This window comes from Dermacentor variabilis, chromosome 7 (genome assembly GCF_050947875.1).
Source record: "Dermacentor variabilis isolate Ectoservices chromosome 7, ASM5094787v1, whole genome shotgun sequence".
Classification (NCBI taxonomy): domain Eukaryota; kingdom Metazoa; phylum Arthropoda; class Arachnida; order Ixodida; family Ixodidae; genus Dermacentor; species Dermacentor variabilis.
Window position 1 is genome coordinate 120,121,387 of NC_134574.1, and position 20,960 is coordinate 120,142,346.

The 20,960-nt window shown below is 46.0% G+C and overlaps 1 protein-coding gene and 1 long non-coding RNA gene across 2 annotated transcripts; both read right to left on the bottom strand.

The window, feature by feature from the left end:
• Positions 1–1,903: 1,903 nt before the first annotated feature.
• LOC142587075 (uncharacterized) lies at positions 1,904–7,795 on the bottom strand. Its single transcript, XM_075697964.1, has 3 exons — positions 7,409–7,795; positions 3,543–3,647; positions 1,904–2,114 (listed from the first exon to the last, which is right to left on the bottom strand). Exons 1-3 carry the CDS (start codon positions 7,691–7,693, stop codon positions 2,034–2,036), a joined length of 471 nt encoding a protein of 156 aa, XP_075554079.1. The 5' UTR covers positions 7,694–7,795; the 3' UTR covers positions 1,904–2,033.
• A 3,100-nt stretch (positions 7,796–10,895) lies between these two features.
• On the bottom strand, positions 10,896–15,294 carry LOC142587843 (uncharacterized). The gene is made up of 3 exons (XR_012829626.1): positions 15,120–15,294; positions 13,186–13,290; positions 10,896–11,085 (listed from the first exon to the last, which is right to left on the bottom strand). It is a non-coding gene; the product is annotated as an uncharacterized LOC142587843 (long non-coding RNA).
• Between the last annotated feature and the right edge of the window lie 5,666 nt (positions 15,295–20,960).

Below are 20,960 nucleotides of genomic sequence, written 5' to 3' on the forward strand. Positions count from 1 at the left end.
GTTTCTTTACTAAGTGTCACTAAATGCCTTACGCGTCAACTGCGACAGAAAAACAAATCAAATAGACGTTTTACACTACTCGGACACCGCTAAGATTTTGGGAGTTTGCTGCAGGGATGCGTACAATTTATCATGCAATGCATAACTGAAGCTCGAAAATTTGGCGCCATGGCACCTAAACTTCTCGCCTCGGAGCAATAGGAAAAACTGGTGAAAGTGCCGATGCTCTAAAAAAAATGGCGCGCAACTACAATAAAGAAACTTGTTTTGGGTGATGGAGGGAATGCCAGTACTCTCAAAGCACCAGTTTTTCATGAGAAAGGTATGTATTCTTCGCAGGATGAATCCGCAGTGCGTCTCACCTTCCTGCTGCGGGAATACCTTCGTTCAAATTGGGATATTTTATTCTTGGTTCATGAGACCTCAGACAATGCCAGAAAGGTATCGAAGTCTGTGGCTGGAATAGGCAAAGATTGCTTCGAATTACACGAAAACTATCATATTAAGAAACTCAAAGCTCTGATGTACGAGTTACAGAAAGTAGGCTGGGAATTCAGAGAAGCACTGGAGCTCATGCCATGATGCGACAGCGGCAGTGGCTGACGTCACTGCATTGGGTTATATGAACGCGCAACTGCTGCTCGTTTTTGCGATGAGCATGTAAGGCAACAAGAGATGGATGCCCTCGCCGCTGGCGCCAAGTTTTTTTGCATTCCAAGAATGGCACTCGCGTAATCGAGACGTTTGGGTAGGAGGGAAAAAGTAGGCGCGCGCCAGGAACGTTGCCAGCAACAATGGCGTACAAGTATGCCTTTGGCGAAACCCTGACGCTTCCAACGAGTTAATGCGCAGAAAGTGACTGGCCCATTAATCGCAAATGTTGATTGACTAGTGCGAAGAAACTAGCAGCACAATTATCGTTCATCGGGATAAGCTGCATTGGAGGCAAGTGCACTTCAACGCGTGTTCGTGTTCTGTTGCAAAATAGTGAAAGGTAGCGAGAGATGGCATGTAACTTGTATGCGTGGCAGCACTATTGTCATCGCCAGGCAGAGCGTGTCCCGAGGCCCGCACCAGAATATAGTCTAGGTTTCGAAAGATGCGGCTGCATCTCTCACCACTTCCGGTTAGCCGAAGTATCACTACTGAATCGCGTAATAGGAGACAGTCCAAGCAATCTCGCCGGCTACACTTTGGCGACCTCCGACGTCAGGTGACTGACACCCCCACCTGAAGGTGCCGCAATTTCAGACTATCTGGCTCCTCAAATGGAATGCCGGATATTACCTAATTCGTATCATGTAGCAACTGTATACTTGCGTCACATGTTATGATGCGCCCTGTTCGAGGCTGTAATCTCATTTGCTGTAACAAGCCTGTGATGCGCTCCGGGCGTTCGCGCTAGTTGTGATTGAACCTGCAGTGTCGCGTAACGTGCCCGATGTGAAATCCTAGTTCTAAGCACGTTCGTCTGAAAACGGGGGCAGTTGAGCCTGACGAACGGTAAATGGTATTGATGTATATTAAGCTAATAATGAAGATGTGCACAAGGTATTCGATAATTGGGAATGAATTTATATCTGTTTAGAAAACGCTCAATCGATCAGAAAGACCAGGAATGTGCCGAAGAATTACGCGCGTATTGAAAACATGTGACGCAGCAGCAGCTAGCGAGCACCCATTCTCACATAAATGCAGAAGCGTTAGCAAAAAAAAAAAAAAAAAGATAAACAAGCGACGCTTAAAATATTAACCTAGGGAACGGAACTGCGCAGATAGAAACGGTCGGGTTTGGGTAGTCATGCGAGAAAGCTCAATTGTCATTCGTGTGCCTAAGAAGCGGCCAATGTTCGAGGGCCCCCGCAAGCGTGTATGCTAGCTTAAATGGACATTACACAATAGCAGCAGCGTTTGCAACCTTTATTCAATGCCCAATTGTATGTTGATGTTGCGAGGAAGCGCCTGTCATGCTTTGACGGCAATAAAATGCTGTACAGCGCAGCAATGATAAGAAGCTTTAAGAGGCATTACTCCTACATGCGTGGAGTACACATGGCATGATCAAGCGTTAGGGTACCATTGAACAGGAACCTTGCCTGGCACAGTCCATTGGCCTGTAACAAAAAGGAAAGGATGGCAATGTAATAGGCGAAAGGATGAACGCTGTAACAAGCGCAGAAAAATTGAGTGCGCTTCCACTGTGTGAAGTAGAACCAGCGAAGCTGTATTGGGACGACTATATTGACAACTATATTTGCAGAGGTTGGTATAGGATTACTGTATTGATTGAATAAAGACAGACATAACTTCGTAGTTTTTTTACAGTCTCCATCTTATCTCTTTCGTTACCAGTGATTATAGATTTGTGGTCGCTGAGGTGCACCACGATCGGTGATACTGCTATGCTAGACAAGTTCTTGCGAAAGGTTAAATCTATACACGACCGGTGACGCGTGGTCGACGCATTGACGTCCATGTAACACTCAATCGCCATCCGTTACAACAGAAAGCACACAATCCTAGTGGCGTCGGGGCGAGCTAGGTGGATGTTGACGATTGGTGGGCACATTAAAAAAAAAAAAAAGAACGTTTTGATATGCTCCTCCACCCTCGAATGGGCGGTTTCCAGATGGCCATTCAGGTCATTTGTCATAACATGATCGATGAGATGGTAACATTGAGAGCGACCGCCGCGACTTCTCTCGTTTGCACGCATGAGCACGGGGTAGCGTCGGAGCAGTTTTCGGCGTACAGGCGACACTTTGGACGGACGGATCCGCTAGCCATATGCAGCTTCGCTGTAAAGGCCATATGTTGTCTGCCAACAATACTGACAAATCGAAATACAGTAGATTTATTCCCCAATAGCAACATTAGCGAGCCTAAGCTGTCCTATATAGGCAACGTTGCGGAAAACCATTATGAAATTATGTATGCCATCCTCGTGCTTAATTAGGCGCGTATTCTCATACACGCAATAAAGATGGGAATATTGTGAAACTAGTATACGCGGTGGTTTATAACCCCCTATCCCATGCAAAGTAAACAATATTAGTTACATTTCTGTGCACTAAAGGTTTACCGGGAAGGCATTTCTTGGCAAAATCAGATTTATTGATTTGATGATTGATGTTTGTAGACATCGCATATAGCGATTGTGCGAGGTTGCGTTGCCGGAACTGGACCCCACGTAGTCGTTACTGGCGCTGTCGTCATAAATTGAGTGCAGAATATCCGCGAACATAAGCTCACATAAGCAGTTTCCCAAAAGAAACCACACGCGTAGTGTGCAGCAAGCGCAGACGCAGTAATTAAAATACTCGTAAATTATATTCTAATTATGGATGGTTCAATTACGAAAATGCGACTCCCGGGTGCCGCAGGTGACTGCTCGCCGAATTATTTGGGCTCGTTTATGCTATACATTTTTTAAAGAGCTTGGCTAACGTTAACTGGGCCACGCTGCACAGACGTAAATTATTCCGTACCTACAAAGATACGACTGGTATCAGTTGGCCATTCCTCTTTTAGAGAGTACATACCTCACTTCCAATTGGCGTACACTGCTCCTGGGTGTAGGCAACGGAGCTGTTGCAGGCACTCTCAACGGTGGTGAACTCAACTCTGATTACGATGCCGTTGGACAGCTACGTGGAATGAGAAAAAGAAAGACGACAGTATGATTCGACGCTATCGTAGCGTTTGTAAGTATAGACACTTCCTGTGAAATATGTGGCGTATAGTCAGTGACGTTCGGCGAGAAAAAAAGCGAGAAAAGACAAATGGAGACAAGGTGCGCTAAATGAAACAGAAAATCTAGTTTTAAAGCGGAAGACAAGCAAAATGCTACAATATCATTGAAGCTCGCGCGGAATCCGTGAATTTAGGAATAACGTAGAGGGGAAGAAGTCGTATAGGGTGCGGTGCAACATATTGGAAGCTCGCCACGTCTTCGACAACAATTGTAATTTCTAACAGCTAAACAGCACACTCAGCTTGTAAATTCTTTTTTGGGAAATTGTGTTTTTTTGCCATTAGAAATGCGCAGAAATAAGAGGCTGCGCAACCTGCACTTTATGGCGCTTTTTTCTTCCCCCATGGCTGGAGCTGTAAACGATTCACTCAAGTCTGGCGGGATGCGAAGGGTAAAGCGCGAGCATCGACTGGTATATAGTATAGATGCAACTTCGGAGGACAGATCAAAGCTAGCCTGCTTTACCTAGCCCACCGCGGTATGGCGCGTGTAAGTGAATCGTTGGCTTTATACAAGTGAAGCACTGTGTCACAAAATATGGTTGTAAAAGATGCAATTTACAACATATAGAAAGAAAAAAAAAATATAGGACTTTACTGACGGGGGGGCCGCGGCACGGGCCATCTTACACGCTGCTAGTTCTTTTCCCATGTAGTTATACTAACCTGCCTATATAACCACTGCAGGCTCATATCCAACGTTCATAGCAAAATATATTACACGATTGAATCAGCGCCTCTATGAAACATGCGAGCGCGTGGCAGACTGCCTCGTCGTCTGCAGCTTGCTTGACGTCGCATCAAGAAAACGCAAACAGTGCCTTTGCTCCGAACTGCCTGCACGCCGTTTTGCAGGTTTCCTTGTTTCTGTGTTAATATTGCGCGAGATCGCCCCCCCCCCCCCAAAAAAAAAAAAAAAAGGAACAGTCTGGTAGGATAATCATGCTGCATGTCATTCTCCGTTAGCTCGAACGGTGGTGTTAACAGTACCGCTCGCTTCCTACTATCGTCTGCTCGCGTCAGCTCTCTCGCTCGTGCTTGTTTGGCTTGGTCTGGCGTGGTCCGCACTTGCTTTCATGATTTGAGATTGTTTTGTAATCAGATTGTACGCGCGACGCGAATTGTGTAGCACTTTCCGGAAGACAAGCGAGACTTGCGGTTACGCTGGAACAGTCGACGAGGTACGTATAAAAGCCGACGTGTTTGACCCGCAGATCAGATTTTCAACGATTGCCGACTTTGCTACACGTCTCTCAAATTCTTTGCCTCATATCAAGAAACGGAAACACTCAGAGGTGCACTCAAATTTTGCATTATGGAGCATCGTAATCGCTGGTGAACATTTCACCTGTGCGAATGAGGACAGGTAAGCATGAAGAGACGTTCGGGTTACAGGGGAGCAAGCAGAAAAAAAAAAGTCAGCGCTAGTTCTTTTTTCCATTTCCCCGCAGCATGCGGCTGCTGAAGCTATTGGCGATGCCTGTTCGCGTTCGTACAAATTGCGACGGTTTACATAACGTCTCATGCGAGTCTAGTGACCAAAGGAATTGAGCATGGTAGTACAGGTTTCTTTGAAATTTCCTATGCGGCCGCGCACACCTTCAAGAAGCACGGAGGTAACCGATACGGTTGTTTCAGTACAGAAGATTCGCCGTGGGGGAAAACTTCTACCGAAAAAAATTCGCCCTAATTTTCGGAGCTTGCGGTCTCGCCACGGAGCTCATCCTGAGGGTAGCGGATGCTAGAGACGCTCAACGCGCAGAGCGGCAACAATGAAGCATAGGCGTTTAGCTGAGAGTGCATATGTTGAGAGGAAGATTTAACACTGCTGGATGTTTGTGTGAAGTGATAAAAAAAGGAAGCAAGAGTGGTTCGTAGGTGCAAATGCAGAGCTAACCTTTCCGTTATGCTGCATAAAAAGTAACTTGGAGGAGGGCTGCACGTTTCACGCGTACGCATTTAAGATGAGCGCTTTATGGCCAATCGCTGCTTATGTACATTGAGACTGATACAATTTAAAACCGAAAACTAGAACTTGCATAGTGGGATAGTCAATGTGAAGATCAGCCAAGTTGAAAATGCTTAAGCGGTGCAGTACATTTGTATCACTAGCGCAAGCAACAGGCGATGCGCAGTGCTGCAGACAGGTATGGGTAAAAACGGCAAATAAACAATCACATAAAATTCAAGCGTGAGCGCTTCAGTAAATGTGCCACCGGAGGGCATTTCGGACACAGGAGACGAGGCTGCAGTAGATTCGGTTGTTCTCTCGTTGCTTTGCTCCTCCTACCTGCTTGCTTTATTTTTACCAATGAGTTTCGAATTTCCGTGACGTGAGAACGCATTATATTTTAAATACCGAGTACCGGTTGCATCTCTATTGTCCACAAATGTGCAGAGATTGACAGAATGGAACAGTGTCTTTTTGCATGCGATCGGACAACTTGCACAAAAAAATGCGTCGAATAATTAAGTACGGACCTATAAAAGGTATGGTATGATAAAAGAGAAAAGGTATGGATTGCGTGTTGATAACTTCACGTCGAGTGACAGACAAGGAAACAATAAACCAGTGTTCAGAAAAAAAAGCGACCATAATTTTGAGTGGAGTGAATCCTCAAACAGGGAGAGGCGGACCGATAGCATCGCAGTCACGTCTACGGGGCATGGTAAACGCCCCCAGAAATAGTCCACGCTAAAGATTCAAACAATGTCATGTGCGACTGTACCAGCTGATCGCCGTTATACTCATTCCGAAGGCAATTAGGACTCGCCAGAATTCAGAGGAGTGGATGTCTTGCAAGGCCGACGTGCGAAATGACCAACAAGCGGCAGTGGAACCACCCTGAAGGCGCAGAAATACTCCGGCGTAACCTGCATGTGACCTGCGTTAGGCGCCGGCAAAAAGTCAGCGCTCTAGCACGGGGAATTGTGGCACAGGCAGCATGAATGGGTAAAGAGGAAGGCGGAATAGGCCGGGACTGAAGAACACAAACGACTAAGTCACGCAAACGAACACAAACTTGACTCATTCAAGCATGAACCAACTAGCCCAAGCAAGAGTTTTACTACAGCCAGCGTGTTCGGCCGGGTCGAGCGGCGTGATCTAGTCGTACTATAGAGGGGGCAATAGAACATGCCCTCTAACGGCCGAGCTACTCGAATCAAATACAAAGCATGGCAGGTTCATTGTGAAAGGTTGCGGGCTTTATGCTGGCCGCCGCAGCCGCATTTTGAGAGGGGAGAAATGCCATAATGCTGGCGTGCCGAAACTTGGCGAACTTTAACACGGGGTGGTTAAATTAATCGATATCTCTCCCTACAGTATGGCGTGCCTCACAATCAGGAAGATAAGACATACAAAACCTCAGAATTTAAGTCGGGTAATAGTTACATTACTATGCCGTGTGGACGCCCTTCTGATCCTCCTTATGTCTGGAAGCACTCGAAGCGGAAGAATCACTCAGCCCTGTTGTATGCTACGTTCCGTTTTCTTGCTGCTAACCACATTGAAAAATTGAGACTCACTAAAACAGGGTTTAAGTACCATATTCAGGAAGAAATTAGCTAACGGGGGGCGGTGCTGATGTCTATGTGTCAGAATTTAAAGTAGACTGAATTGTTGCTGATCGGCAACCAAAAGACCATTGCTTACCTGACCTGCTGCCCGGGTCAAATTTAGAAGAGTGTTCTGGTTCCCATCATCCGGTTGAATAGTGGCGCTTTCTAGGGCAAGGTGGGCGTACTCCCGGTACGACGTCGTAATCAGCAAGCTTTCTGGCGCGAGTACGCAGTCGCCAGGCTTTTCTTCTTGTGGCGGTTTCTCGAAGCATCCCTCAAAAATGTCAGCCACCTCGGATGCGTCAAAGGCTGAGCACAGCAGCAGGAGCAAGGGGAATGCGAACATTGCGTACTGTCGCAGGGGCACAGAAGCCAGCATACTTGCAGGAAGGGGCCGGTAAGCTTCGGAACGAATACCAGCGGTGGTCGACACACGAAGCGACGTTGCTTGGTTGGATTTGAAAGCAAGGAAGTGCGAACGCACAGCCGCTTTTAAGGACCTTGAGATGCCCCCCACCCCGGTGACGCTGATAAAGCGATCGTTCGTCTTTTGTGTTATAGATTGACCTATCACAGTGGTGGTAGACAATTTTCAAGGCACTGAATCACTGCTAAGATATGATAATCAAGAAAAAAAAGCAGTGGAAGTGCTTGCTGCGAAAAAACAATGAGTGTAAGCTTCGTGAAAAGGAACACGTGGCTTCCTCAATTTTTGCAATGAAAATGCGCCACGCTATATTTTATCAGCTGCTTGCGCCTCGCGGCAAGCATAACTTTTTCTGCTGGCCGTCAAAAGAAGAGAGTCCGTTATTCTGCACTGTCGTGCATGGGCAATGACCGAGGATTATAGCTACTGAACGATGTCGCGGGATCGTATCCCGGCCACGGCGGCCGCATTTCGATGGAGGCGAAATGCGAAAACACCCGTGCACTGAGATTTAGGTGCACGTTAAAAAACCCCAGGTGGTCCAAATTTCCGGAGTCCTTCACTACGGCGTGCCTCATAATCAGAAAGTGGTTTTGGCACGCAAAACCCCGTAATTCAATTCAATTCAACCGATGATTATACAGATTACGAGGAATATAATTCAGTGGAAAGGTTTGTTGAAGTGAGAACGCAGACAATAAATTCTGAGGTTTTACGGGCCGTAACCCCAATATGATTAAGAGGTACGTCGTAGTGGAGTACTCCGGAATAATTTACACCAACTGAGGTGCTTTTGCGTGCAGCGCAGTGGTCTACGGAACAGAAATCTTGGAGAGCAGTAATTAAAGGGAACGAGCAAGAAAAAAAAAGTGTCCTGCGTGCATTCTGTGGAAGAAGACCAGTGTGAACAATTGCTTTTATGGTGAAGGTTGCTGCCGTCCTCCCAACGTGGTTTTGCGAGTTAGGCCAGTGGTTAGGCGACTGGAAAGCGGAACAAGTCGAATATTTAGAAAACCAAAGCTGTCAAAAGGCTGCGCAGTAGGCTGCCCGACAGAGGAGCATCAAATCTCATTCCGTGTTGTGACCGTGGCAGCGGCTTACATCAGAGAAGCTATGCAGATGAAAACACAAGTATAAATAAATGTATAGTGAAAGATAGGTGTATGGCAACCTTGGGCTAGACGTCCTAGTCGACCAGGACAGCTTTGGTCTTCGACGAATGGCAATGGCGTAATCGAGAGGCTAAGGCAGAAACCCTGGTAGAACGAAGAACATGTGCACGTCTGAAATGACCCCAGCAGTAGCAGCACGCAATTATAACTGCTGCGAAACTGTAAAGCTGCCGTCGACACAATGTGCAGAAAGAAAGGTGGGAATGTTGAAAAGAATTTTCAATCGACCAGTGTGTAGAAGCAAGACAGTAACCGAAGCGTTGTTCGACGATGTGTGGGCTATGCATGCGCGTTAATGAAGACCAGAAATATTTGAAATATCCCATCTTCACCTGCTTTTGGAGAATTGTGATAAACAGAGAGAGGTGGCGTGCGAGTTGTATAAATGCGGCAGCCGTATCGAGTTCACCTCGGAGCACAGGTCGTGCTCCAAGGTGAAATATGGTCCCAATTGATTTTTTCCATCGTGGCTTTTGGGAATTGGCACCATTTTCAGGTGGCTTAAATGTAATGCGCACTTACGGTTTTCATGTTTGTGCGATACTTCTGCACCATATCTTCCTGCATGACGTTCCACTCCCTAGTTCCGTTTCGTATTCTGCTAATCCTAAATGAGCTATTACGGGCAAACAAACGTAAAAAGACTAATTATTAAGGAGGCGGTGCCAGACGTCATCGAAATCTGCACGAACGTGATCTGCTGTTTTCGCAATATTTGTCCAAAGCCTGACGCAGGATTTCTTTATTTATAACCCATTGACAATGCCAGCAATGTGGGATAGTTTCATCGTCGGTTACTAAGTTGCCCTGTGGCTTCACGTAGCTTCCTGTTCAGGTGAAACCACGCACTTTGCGCTAATATGACAGGACAGTGAAATATAGCCAATTATTTACCAATACACTCCATGTGTTTCTTTTCGGGTCTGAATGTTTCTGAAAATGTGGTTGTTCAGTTTCACCCCCATTACACGTAGTGTAAAAAAAAGAAAAAGGTGCCTATCCATTCCACCCTATGAAATTTCGCGTATACAGCGGAGCTCGTGTGCAAATTAGACAGGTACCCCCATCCGAATAAATGAGCACGTGTACAGCACCCGCCCTGTATACTTGGACGGAGCAACATTAACTGGGACCATTCGTGTTTTCTCCGCCACAAAGCTGACAATAACCTGCGCTAAGCTCTCTCCTTATGTTTGTCCTCCTCTGCCCGTTTGCCAAATACCCTGGTCCCCACGACGTAAACCAAGGTGCACACCATCGGATGAGACAGTTATCGTGGTCTTCCGCTTTCAACAATGACTTCCCTGTTTTGGCTGGTATGTATTACGCTTACGCATTTCATCTAAACTCGAATATTGCTCGAACAGCACCCGCCCTGTATACTTGGACGGAGCAACATTAACTGGGACCATTCGTGTTTTCTCCGCCACAAAGCTGACAATAACCTGCGCTAAGCTCTCTCCTTATGTTTGTCCTCCTCTGCCCGTTTGCCAAATACCCTGGTCCCCACGACGTAAACCAAGGTGCACACCATCGGATGAGACAGTTATCGTGGTCTTCCGCTTTCAACAATGACTTCCCTGTTTTGGCTGGTATGTATTACGCTTACGCATTTCATCTAAACTCCCAGACCCCCTCTACCCTCCCCCCCCCCCCCGCGTTCCCAGTTGCCTAGTGGAGGGCAGAAACTGCTTTTGTTATGCCTTCCTGCAGTTGTTCTTTATTTTGTATGTCTCTTCCATAACTGCCTCTTCACAAATGGGATAAAAGTATGGTTATGATTTTGTTGGTTCTTGAAAATAAAGAAAGTAAAGTACCAGTCACTCTAACTACCTTCTTGAAAGAAATTATCGGCTTTCCTTGCGTTGTTTTGCACGAACCATTACTGGTTGCTGTCGCTGGGCGTACGGTCTTTTCGGCTCCAAGATTTGCGTGATATTCGCATACGGTGAAATATGATACACGTTCGCAAGAGCACCAAATCTGCACTTTATTCAACGTGTATATGCTTGCGTATATGTTGCGCTATATCAATTTTCATGTCTTGGGCACATGGTAGTGTTTTCCATCCTTTTGCGAAAACTACAATCAATATTTTCGTGGACCACAGCGGGCATCTTCAAGCGTCAGGTTACCAGTGAACAGGAACCTTGCCTGGCACAGTCCATTCGGCTGAAATAAAAAGAAAGAGGCGATGCAAACGCAAGACGCGAGATTGCCAGCAATAACAGAAGCGCCAAATATGTGCTGTTTTTTCATCAATGTTCCTCAAAAATCTAGTTGCTCGTGTACATCTGAAATTTGTATGCATTTGGTCACTGATGCTATATGCAAGTATGAGTGTGCCATTTGAGCGACATTAATCGATCCGTTATATCCAAGTATGAGTGTGCGGTTTAAGCATTATTATCAGATCAACGCATGCACTCTAAAACTTATGTTCTCTAAGGCTTATCGTGTCCACAAGCATAATTGCAATCTGTCTGGCTTGCATTTCCTTTCTTGAAAATGCTGCCCCACTACCATCCCGTCAAGAATGCTACGTCACGCTTATAAAGCCCATGCCGTTCGTGATGTCTAGTTATACCGGTCGCGCGGCGATAAAGAAAGAACATGCATGCAGATAGAAACGAACATTGTTTGGCTACTGTGATAGCGATACTGCGATCCTGGTTCGTCAAATAATTTTACCTATTCAATTAAAAGTGAGACTGGGAGCACAGGAGGGTAGTGCACGAGAAGGCTGTAGGATGCTGATACACTTCACTTGACAGTTTATATGTTGTTGCAGGTACAAAGGGTTTACTTCACCCACGTGTCATTAGTTATGAGCATCATACACAGAAGATCTATAGCTTTTGACACAGAAGCACCTGCTGCAGTGACTGTGAAATTAAGAATAGTTGTTGATGAGTAAATGTACTACAACCATAAAGAGCAATTTCTACAACAGACGCCTGTGCAGAACCTGCATAAAAGCGCCTCTTTCCGTTCGGGATTGGAATGCCGCAAGAAAACACCGAGTTTTCGATTTCCAGGTTTTCGGTTTGAAACACGTGTACATTTGGAGATTATCCTTATTTTCTAGGTAGTTGAAGATAGGTTTGGTTACGAATGAAATAAATAAAATATATTTGTGCACGCATACATACGTATTGTGTGTGCCAACTGGCGCAGCTCTGTGCATATAATACGCAATAAAATAGAAAAGCCCCCCCCCCCCTTCACTTGCCATTACGGGTGCACTGCCTTGACAGAGCCCCTCGCTTAACAACTCTGCTGCTATGACGTGCCCAGCCACCGCACTGACGGCCTACGAAAAACAATATAAACTTTAGTCTAACAGTGGTTAAATTCACGACAAACCCTTCAGGCTAGATACGGGCAAAACGAAAACGCATCACCTAGGATCCCGTGGTATGCTTGCTGCATATTTTTAACGTCGGCTAATGGCACGCCATTCGCTTCCAAGAAATACCAAGTAATCTGTTATGCTGGCAAAAACAAAGCAGCTGCATGAACTACACTAAACAGAAGTGCAAAGAGTGGTAGAGCGGCCTCATGTCTTGGACTATGTGCAGGCAGGCTTGACAAATTGTAATTTCTTATAGGAAAAATAACTCGCTAACTCGCATGCCGGCTTCTGTCAAGGAACAGCGAGCTCCCAGTAAAGCCTTTACAAACACGCCGTCAAACGGCACGGTTAAGCAATGGGGAAGAACGTGCCCAGTATTTTTGTTCTCGTTCGTGAGTTCTGATAGCCCCTGAAACCGCCTTGAATACGTTGGAAGCGAGGAAACGAGTCGCAGCAAGAAGCCCATGCTTGTGCTAGGAAAGAGTGCTACTGAATCTATACGACTAGTGGTCTGCACATTTATTCGTGGTGAGTGCATGATGCAGAAAGATGTGATTACGACGTCGGATGAGATATTCCTCGTGTGAATGCGATATCATTCATATCCTAAGGGCGGGTATGTTTAAATAAACAGAAATACTTGGGCTGAAGCTTCTTCCGCATTAGGAGTATAAATTATGGGAAGTGGTTTGAGAAGTGAAAATCGCTGGAGGAAACTAAAATGAAAAGCGTTTCTTTTATAAAACATAGTCATGTGTTCATTGCCTAGCTACGGTGCGTTCAGACAGCCACGTCGGAGGTAACTATTCAGTCCTTTTCCTGAAACGAATCGAGGTGCCACCCAGAGCCACTTATTTCTTTTGCTCACCTGTCATTTGGGGCTAGATATCTCACGCGTGGCTTCTTGGCAGCCTTACCTCACTGCCATGTGGCGGGCACTGGTCCTTGGAATAGACGACAGAGCTGTTGCAGATGCTCTCCACAGTGGTGAACTCGACTCTGACTACGATGCCTTCCGACACCTGCATGAAATGCGAAGAAAGAAAGAAAGGAAAAGCGACAAAGGTAAAGACCCGGGAGTAGTTCGCATATTTACTCGAAATAATGTGACAAGAAAAAATGCGAGGTAGAACCGAAGCGCAATAGAATCGGGCCACGAGAAAATACGTGCACACCAGCATGACTTACACGCGCAGCAGACGATTCTGACGCAAGAAAAAAGAAATGCTGTTTTGCATTATTAAGATGCACAGTCCCAGTGCGATTACGTCCAAAGTACAGTAAAATCATGAAAAAACACGAAAAGCGCATTTGAAGACGTTGAAGGCAATGCGGTGCACACAGTTCTAAAGTTACCACGCAATCCATTGAAGATAGCATTCCCACTGTGCTGGAAAGACGGAGGGGGCCAATCTCTCTAGAGGACGTGTCCCCGCTAAGTTCAGTCGATGTTCAAAATTATGTCCAGTCACTTGAGAAGCACGCTACCAAGCGCATGTTGCTGGCTGTTATATGGAAAATGTCATTACTTGCATTCTGTTTAATTGCATAACTTCTTAGGAATAAATGGCCAACTCCGCATGTATTAAGCATAGAGCAAAACTTTGAATGAGAAGGTTGTAACGCGTTCTCGAAAGGTCTTTTGGCAAATTGCAACTTTCTACTTTTTACATAATCGATTTGTGCTAGGTGCTAAATGACGTCAGTGAAATATCAAAAGACGCACGCGACATGTCCGCTTGCGGGCAGTGATTGCCACGCTCTCAAACGTGCGGTGCATAAGCAAAATGGGCGTTTAGCCTGGTGTGACGCTGCCTAAGTGACAGGGCATAGACGCAGGGGCTGACTGCGTGATTAAGGCAAATGATATGCTTCTCTGGCGGATGCACATGGCTGAGCAGGCTACGCACCAGGCTCAGTGCAAAACAGTCACGTACATTGACAAATTTCGCCGCAATTATCCCAGCTTTCATTGGCACTGTACCTCAGTATGAGTACAACAGTACGTCAGTAGCTTCACTCCATGGGCTGATTTGTTGTGTTCTGAATGCTGCAGTGTCCTATACTTTGAACTTGTGAAGGCGTTAAAATTCAGAACTGCCTGTTAAACTTCGCCAGTCCCACTAACTCCGTGAATGCCGTATGTGCTCATATCTTGCGGCGAAATTGATCATTGCACATTGCGGCACATGGCTATAAAGAGAGAGACCCTCAATTACGACGTTTTGCCTATCATTTCGGCTGATTAACATATCAGTCATCTTTATTCAATGCAATAGTCACTGTAGCACTGAAATTTCTGACGCCCTGATAGCTATTCCTGTCTGCGCAAAAGTATAAGACTGTAATGTAGCCTTTTATACCTTGTGAATCATTTGGAAAAGCGCGCGGAGACAGAGACGATCAAAAGACACAGGACCAGCGCTTACTATCGCCTGTTTGCGTCGGCTTTTTGGGTAACCAAAGTTGGCAGGTGACTCATTTTTATCCTTCTAACGCAGCAGCGTCACAGGCAGCTTCGCAGAAAGGTTATTAAGTTTTAAAAAAGACGTGTTATGCAAGAGAAGACACTGCTGTGCGTACCACAGAATAAACCAAACTGTTCGCACCCTGGGAGCAGCCAGCGATTGTGCTGTAGAAATTAGTGTTTACTTTGCTTTCACGCTCTTTACTTGTATAGGAATTAATCAGAGGCTACAAATATGGGATTCGCATAATATACTTCAAAAAAAAAAACAAAGAGGAAAGTGATTAACACGGCGCACATATACAAGTGCTAGCACTCTCAAAGAAAATAAGTTACTTAAGTACAGAGCAGGCTCTAACCGGTAACTTATTAAGTACAACTTACGTGAGTTGCTGCTCGTGTCACATTAAGAAGAGTGTTGAGATTGCGGCCGTCCGGTTGATGAGCGGCGTTCTCCAGGACTTGGTGGGCGAAGTTTTGGTACGTGTTGGAGAGAAGCCAGCTTCGCGGTGCTAGGACGCACTGGCCTGCCTTTTCTCGCTGGTTCACGTTTTCTACGCAATCTTCGAAAAAATCGAGCATGTGGGATGCAACAAGTGCCGAGCACAGTATCACGAGCAAAGTGCACTTGACCATTTCGCCTTAGCCGCGTCTTTTCTGTCGAAAACAGACATGCAAGATTGTGGCCGCGAGGCGTGGTAGAAGTACTGGTGTAGGCAGATAGAGCAGAGAGCGTCGACCGGTTGTGTTTGGTAGCTGGAAAGTAAGAGCCCGAGGTTGGTTTAGCGATGTTTAGACAGTTTAGAAGGGGCCACTCGGTGACACTGATAAGTTAACGCGACCAAGTGGCTCTTCCGGCATGCTTGCGGAACGTGATAGCGGTTAAAAAGTTTATCTCGATGCCTCAGCGGAAATGATATGGTTCGGGCACGGTGCAAGAAAAATAATTTAGATGTCGACAGTCTATGCGAAGACACGACGAGATAGCGCTCGAAGCGGAGCGTGCGAGCGAAGCCGAGGTGGGCACTATAGGGGGCCTTGAGGTCTCCCTCATCGTCGCTCGTTGCATGTCCTGTTCCGCGAGGGGAACATCAACGTTCACTATTCGATGATGCTACTGATGATGACGTATTGGCATCCCCTTTGAAATAGGGCAGCGACAACTATATTTGTGGCCGCCGCAGGCTAGGTGACTATAGTCAGGCTAGGTGACTATAGTCACCTAAAGCCCCTCCATACACGTTTCCGCCGACCAGGTTAAGTACCGCCAACCGCCCCTCCTCCTCCACGCTCCCTTCCCACTCACCCCCTTAGCTTCCGGCGGCAAGCGGAACTTACGTAGCTGCAGCTTCCTGTCCGGGTGGAAGTGACACTTCGTTTTTAGCGTTGTTTACTTTCGCGCCGCTGGAGAGGCTTTAATTGCACGAGTTGCGGTTGAAACTGTGAATGCGATTCCATCCAAGAACCACCGCCTACTGTAACCAGCGATCTGCTCGTGTTCGCTGCTTCGCATCAACCTGCGACGGGTTGTGGCACGAGCGACAACGTACAGTGGAATGTAGTGCCTGGGCGCTTGGAGACCACTGCCGTTTTTCGTGCATTTGGACAACAGCGACCGCGAACTACTACTTCAGCGGAATACAACAGCTTGTCCCCTTTGCATTCTTCTTATGGTGACTGCCACAGCTCTGCTAAGCACGCGCGGGCGTCTCACCATCGTCTAACAGCAGTTACAGCGGAAATTCCCGCAGCGCAACTCCAGGAAGCGGAAACGCCGGAACCGGAAATTTTCAAACCGGAGATGGCGGAAATGGAAATACCGGAACTGGATTTGGTGTGAGGGGAAAAGGCGGCGCACAACAAAGGTTGTCGCTACTTAAGAAAGCGGCGGTGGCGCGTAGATGCAGGGGCTTTATAGTCACCTAGCCTGGGTATCCGAAGCGCGAGATCGAACTACTGAAAACACGGAAGCCACTGTAAGTGCCGCTGTGTCTGTGAGAGTTAATTCTACAGCCCAGCGAGTATCGCGTTCCACACATGTAGCGAGCACCTCGGGATCATGATAGCGGGCCAACGATGTCGATTTCAATGTGATCGAACCGGCCGTCAGGTGCGCGAAAGGAGTGAAATGGCGACTGCGTGTGTCATGCCGTCTTGGAGCAGTGCTAGTGAACACATTCGCAAGCCCAGTAGCGCACGCCTGAGTTCAAACTCGGTCAAACAAAGCGGGAAGTAATGAGGCGCTGCGCGGCACGAACTACGGGACGACTTGCACCGTGTAGTTTGTGAGACGCTTGATTACGGAGTTGGAATGGAACGAATGGGCGTGTTCGACCGCTTCTCACCTCGCTAGTGATGGTGCCTCAAGAAAACAGAAGTGGCATGTCGGATAGCGATAATGACGTAGCTGAGGACCGGAGGTCCCTAAGGTCGACTTCTGAACGCTGCGCCGTACTAATTTCTTCGAAGTCCATTCAGGCCGTGGATACTGACACGTGTACTTCAATCAGGGATTGCAGAGCTGAATATCGTTAACGCTCTAAATAGACCAGTATATAACACAGCTCGGTGGAAATAATATATTGCTCAATGAAATAATCAGAAAAAAAATGGGGCTATGAATTAAAAGAGCGAAAGGCCAAGTAACACACTTAGGAGCGTCTGTTACAACGGGTCATAAAACAGAATAGTTGTTGCAGGCACAAATTGCATTCAGTGGGTTAAAAAGTGTTTGTATCCAGTAACCGAAACGTCCAAAACAAGTGCCCAAACACCGTAGAGGTAGGTGAATAACTTTGAGCAGGAAAAACCACTTGGTGTAAAACACTCGCTTTCAAACAGTCATTTTCATTAAGCGTCTTTCTTACCTACCTTTTTTTGGATTCGGAGTTGCTGATAGAGCGTGTATTGTTCGTGGGACTAGTCTTGCCAGAAATTTCGCTGAAATGTGCCTCGTGTTCAGAACCTTCAAAGAACGCAATGAACTGTGCTGTTTGGTTCGCCTACAAGAAAAAAAACTGACATTGTGGATGGTTCTGTGCTACCTTCGAGGATAGCCTCACGAGCTTGTCCTATCACTTTCATTGTTGTGTTTGTTGACGGTCCTACCAAACAGTCATCGTTGTCGACAGACGTGCGGTGATTTTCGAAGCACGTGTACCACGTAAACGTATTGGTTTGGTCTGTGGCATTGCCTTCAATAGATTCCTTTCGCGTGCCATGGGTTTCAGCTGATGTTTTGGCAAGTTCGAAATAAATCTTCATGCTTGCTGTTTACTCCTTAGTGCCCACATCATCGGTTGAATATAATTACGCCGAATAATAGAAGCATAACCTTGCGAACTTACACAAAAATAAACAACACGCTCTCGCATCGGCGTAACTGTCAGCACAGTTACACACAAATCATAGCGATCATCATATGTAGCAGCGCCAAAGGATACTGCAAGCAGTCTGCGTGCCGTATGTATTCCCCCATCTTTTTGGTTGCAGTCCGCATTCTAGGGGCCTGTAGTAGTGTGAGAGTGTCTGAAGCAGCCGGCCCAAACGACTTGTAATGGTAGTTCGCATGTCGTAACCTTCTCCTGTCATCCATCTAGGATATAAGTTCACAGAATAACCATTATTACAGCTCCACTGGTGCTATAGATACAAGCCGTAGCGTAATGCAAATCAAATTGGCATGGTTCGACTATGGAAGTAGCAAACCTGCACTCGAGATTACATGTTTGTATCCTAGACAATTGCACTGTTTAAGGCACCAATAAATTAGAAACAAAACATTTTTTGCCTTCTTTATTTCAATCCTCGATAATACATAAAATAATTACATTTGTTAGCGCAAAATCTTCCCGCCTTGATGGCCATGAAGTTGTCTTTCCTCCGAAGTCACTTCTATTATAATATCGTCGAAGAACTGGCTTTATGCCTACCCATAGGCACTTGTGCTTGCTGATTTGAGAAGTGCCTATCTTCAAGAGCAGAACATGTGTACTTAGTCACGCTGGTAGAATTCATCCAGGGAATCACATAGATAACCGCAGAGCACAGCGTATTTTCCTAAAAAACAGAAGAGAGAAGAAAATATAGTTTCATAGAATCAAATAGTTTGATCTGGCGAAGCGGATGAGTACCTGTACTTGTGAGATTTACTTGGATATGGCTGTGCATTCCCAAAGTTCTCCAAATGGTGACTAATTTATTCTCGAGCAGCGTGTTTTTCAGCGCGCTATATTTTTCAAAATCTGGAATTATCAGAAATCAGGAATTATCACCTTTAATGCAGAAACGAGTAAACATATGGTGCCAATTGAAAAAAAAATCATACCCATAGTCAAGCAAGATAGGTCGATCTATATATAGAGGAAGGAAAGATTTACCCAAGCACCCACCAAGATAACCTGAAAATATAGGGGAAGAGGAATGGAGCAATAATGAAACATAGAGCTCTTTGGGGTAAGAATAAGTATGAGGTGCAGAGTGGGATGTGGTAAGGTGCAGTGGTGCCAGCGCCAATGCTCGTAAGTGGCATGCTGCACATAAATCGCGTATCTTGTCGGTGCTAGAAGGGTGGACGACAAATTGGCTTTGGGAGCCCAAGGAAAAAGCACAATAAGGCAAAGCAGGGTGACGTGTGTTGCCTCGCTTGGAGTCCGAGAAGCCCAGAGCAGAATTAATTTTGAAGAAAGACTGAGGAGCATGGATCAAAGTAAATGGGCGGCTTTAGTACATAAGCATTTGCACCTGAAAAGCCTGTACACAGAATGGAGGAAGAGGTCAAGAATGTTGGAAACAAAGTACAGTGTAATTTAAAGCGTAAATAAACAACCAAGCGTTATCAAAGTGAAACAGAGACAGTGAATTGAATGCAAATAATGAAAACAAAAGCTACAATGAAGATGTACAAAAATGAGAAAAAAGAAATTTGAGTGGGAAACCTGTACGATAACACAGAGGGATGTGCCTTGCTATTTATTTGAGGCTCGAGGAGGCTGTCTAGAGACAAAAACGTACCTGAGCCAATACACTTCACTAGAGGATGCATATGTGTGGGGCAACGGAAATCCGGAGACCACTCAGCACACCCTAATAATATGCTAAGGGATTTGCCCAGGTAACGTACACCTTCCTGAAGCGCTTAGATTTAAAATGGAGGAAATCATCCACCCCCCAGCACTCCAGGTAATCAATAAACGTAAGGAGTCGAAAGTCACTGCGGGTAATATTGAAAGTATGAACGTTGTGTTGAATTTGTAATCCGCGATTTCAGTGCAGAAATGTTGTGATTTAAATATTCGTACTCTGTACACTGTGCTTGTTCATGCGATACGTATGAGTCACCACAAAATGAACACATTATGCCATAAATTTTCTTCTGTGTTCGTGCACACATTAAGCTGTGCTGTTCTTCCAGTGCAGATGAGATTGAAAAGTGTTCGGTTATATTAAATTGAGGTATTTAACGCCCAGACACTGCGAAGCGGTCTGGACAAGACGCCATAGTAGAGGCCTCTGTATTTATTTGGTCACTTGGGGTTACGCAATGTGCACCCAAAGCAGGACACACAAGCACTTTTGGAGCACCCCTCTTAAGCGGACGTTCCTGCGTTGAGCAGCATGCCTCGGCGCGGGCATCGTCGGCATATAACCGAGCGAACGAGCAGAGCGGAGGATGAAAGAGCGAACGTGGAGCGCAGCAGGGGATGAAAAGCGAAGAGAGCGTGAGGAGGAAAGCGGGAGAATAGGCTACAGCGAAAGCATAAGGCGGGAAGTGGAGGAGGAGGGCATGGCGAAAGCGTGAGAAGAAAAGCCCAGTGCTGGTCTGCGGCGACGATGCCTAGGCGATGTCGCCAGAGTAGCGCGCCTCGTCTGTTGACCGATCGCATGCGGCGAGCGCATCAAACGGTGGTATACAGGGTGTTTAAGCTAACTTGGGACAAGTATAAGAAAAAACACCCACGGGTGCTACGCGTGACGAATTGCTGCAGTATTGTTCTGAGACGTATGGAGGCACGGGATGATATCTTTTTTCCAATCCTCCAAACTGGTTAACACAGATTGCTTAAGAATTTTTTAAATACTAAATCCAGCGAAATACCTTTTATACAAAAGTTGTAGCACTTGTTCAGAAACATCAAAATATTTGATCTATGCCAAGATAACTGCCATGCTTATTTTTTGCAGCCTTTCTTTAAGTTGCGTAAAATTAAAAAAAAAATTTCGCGT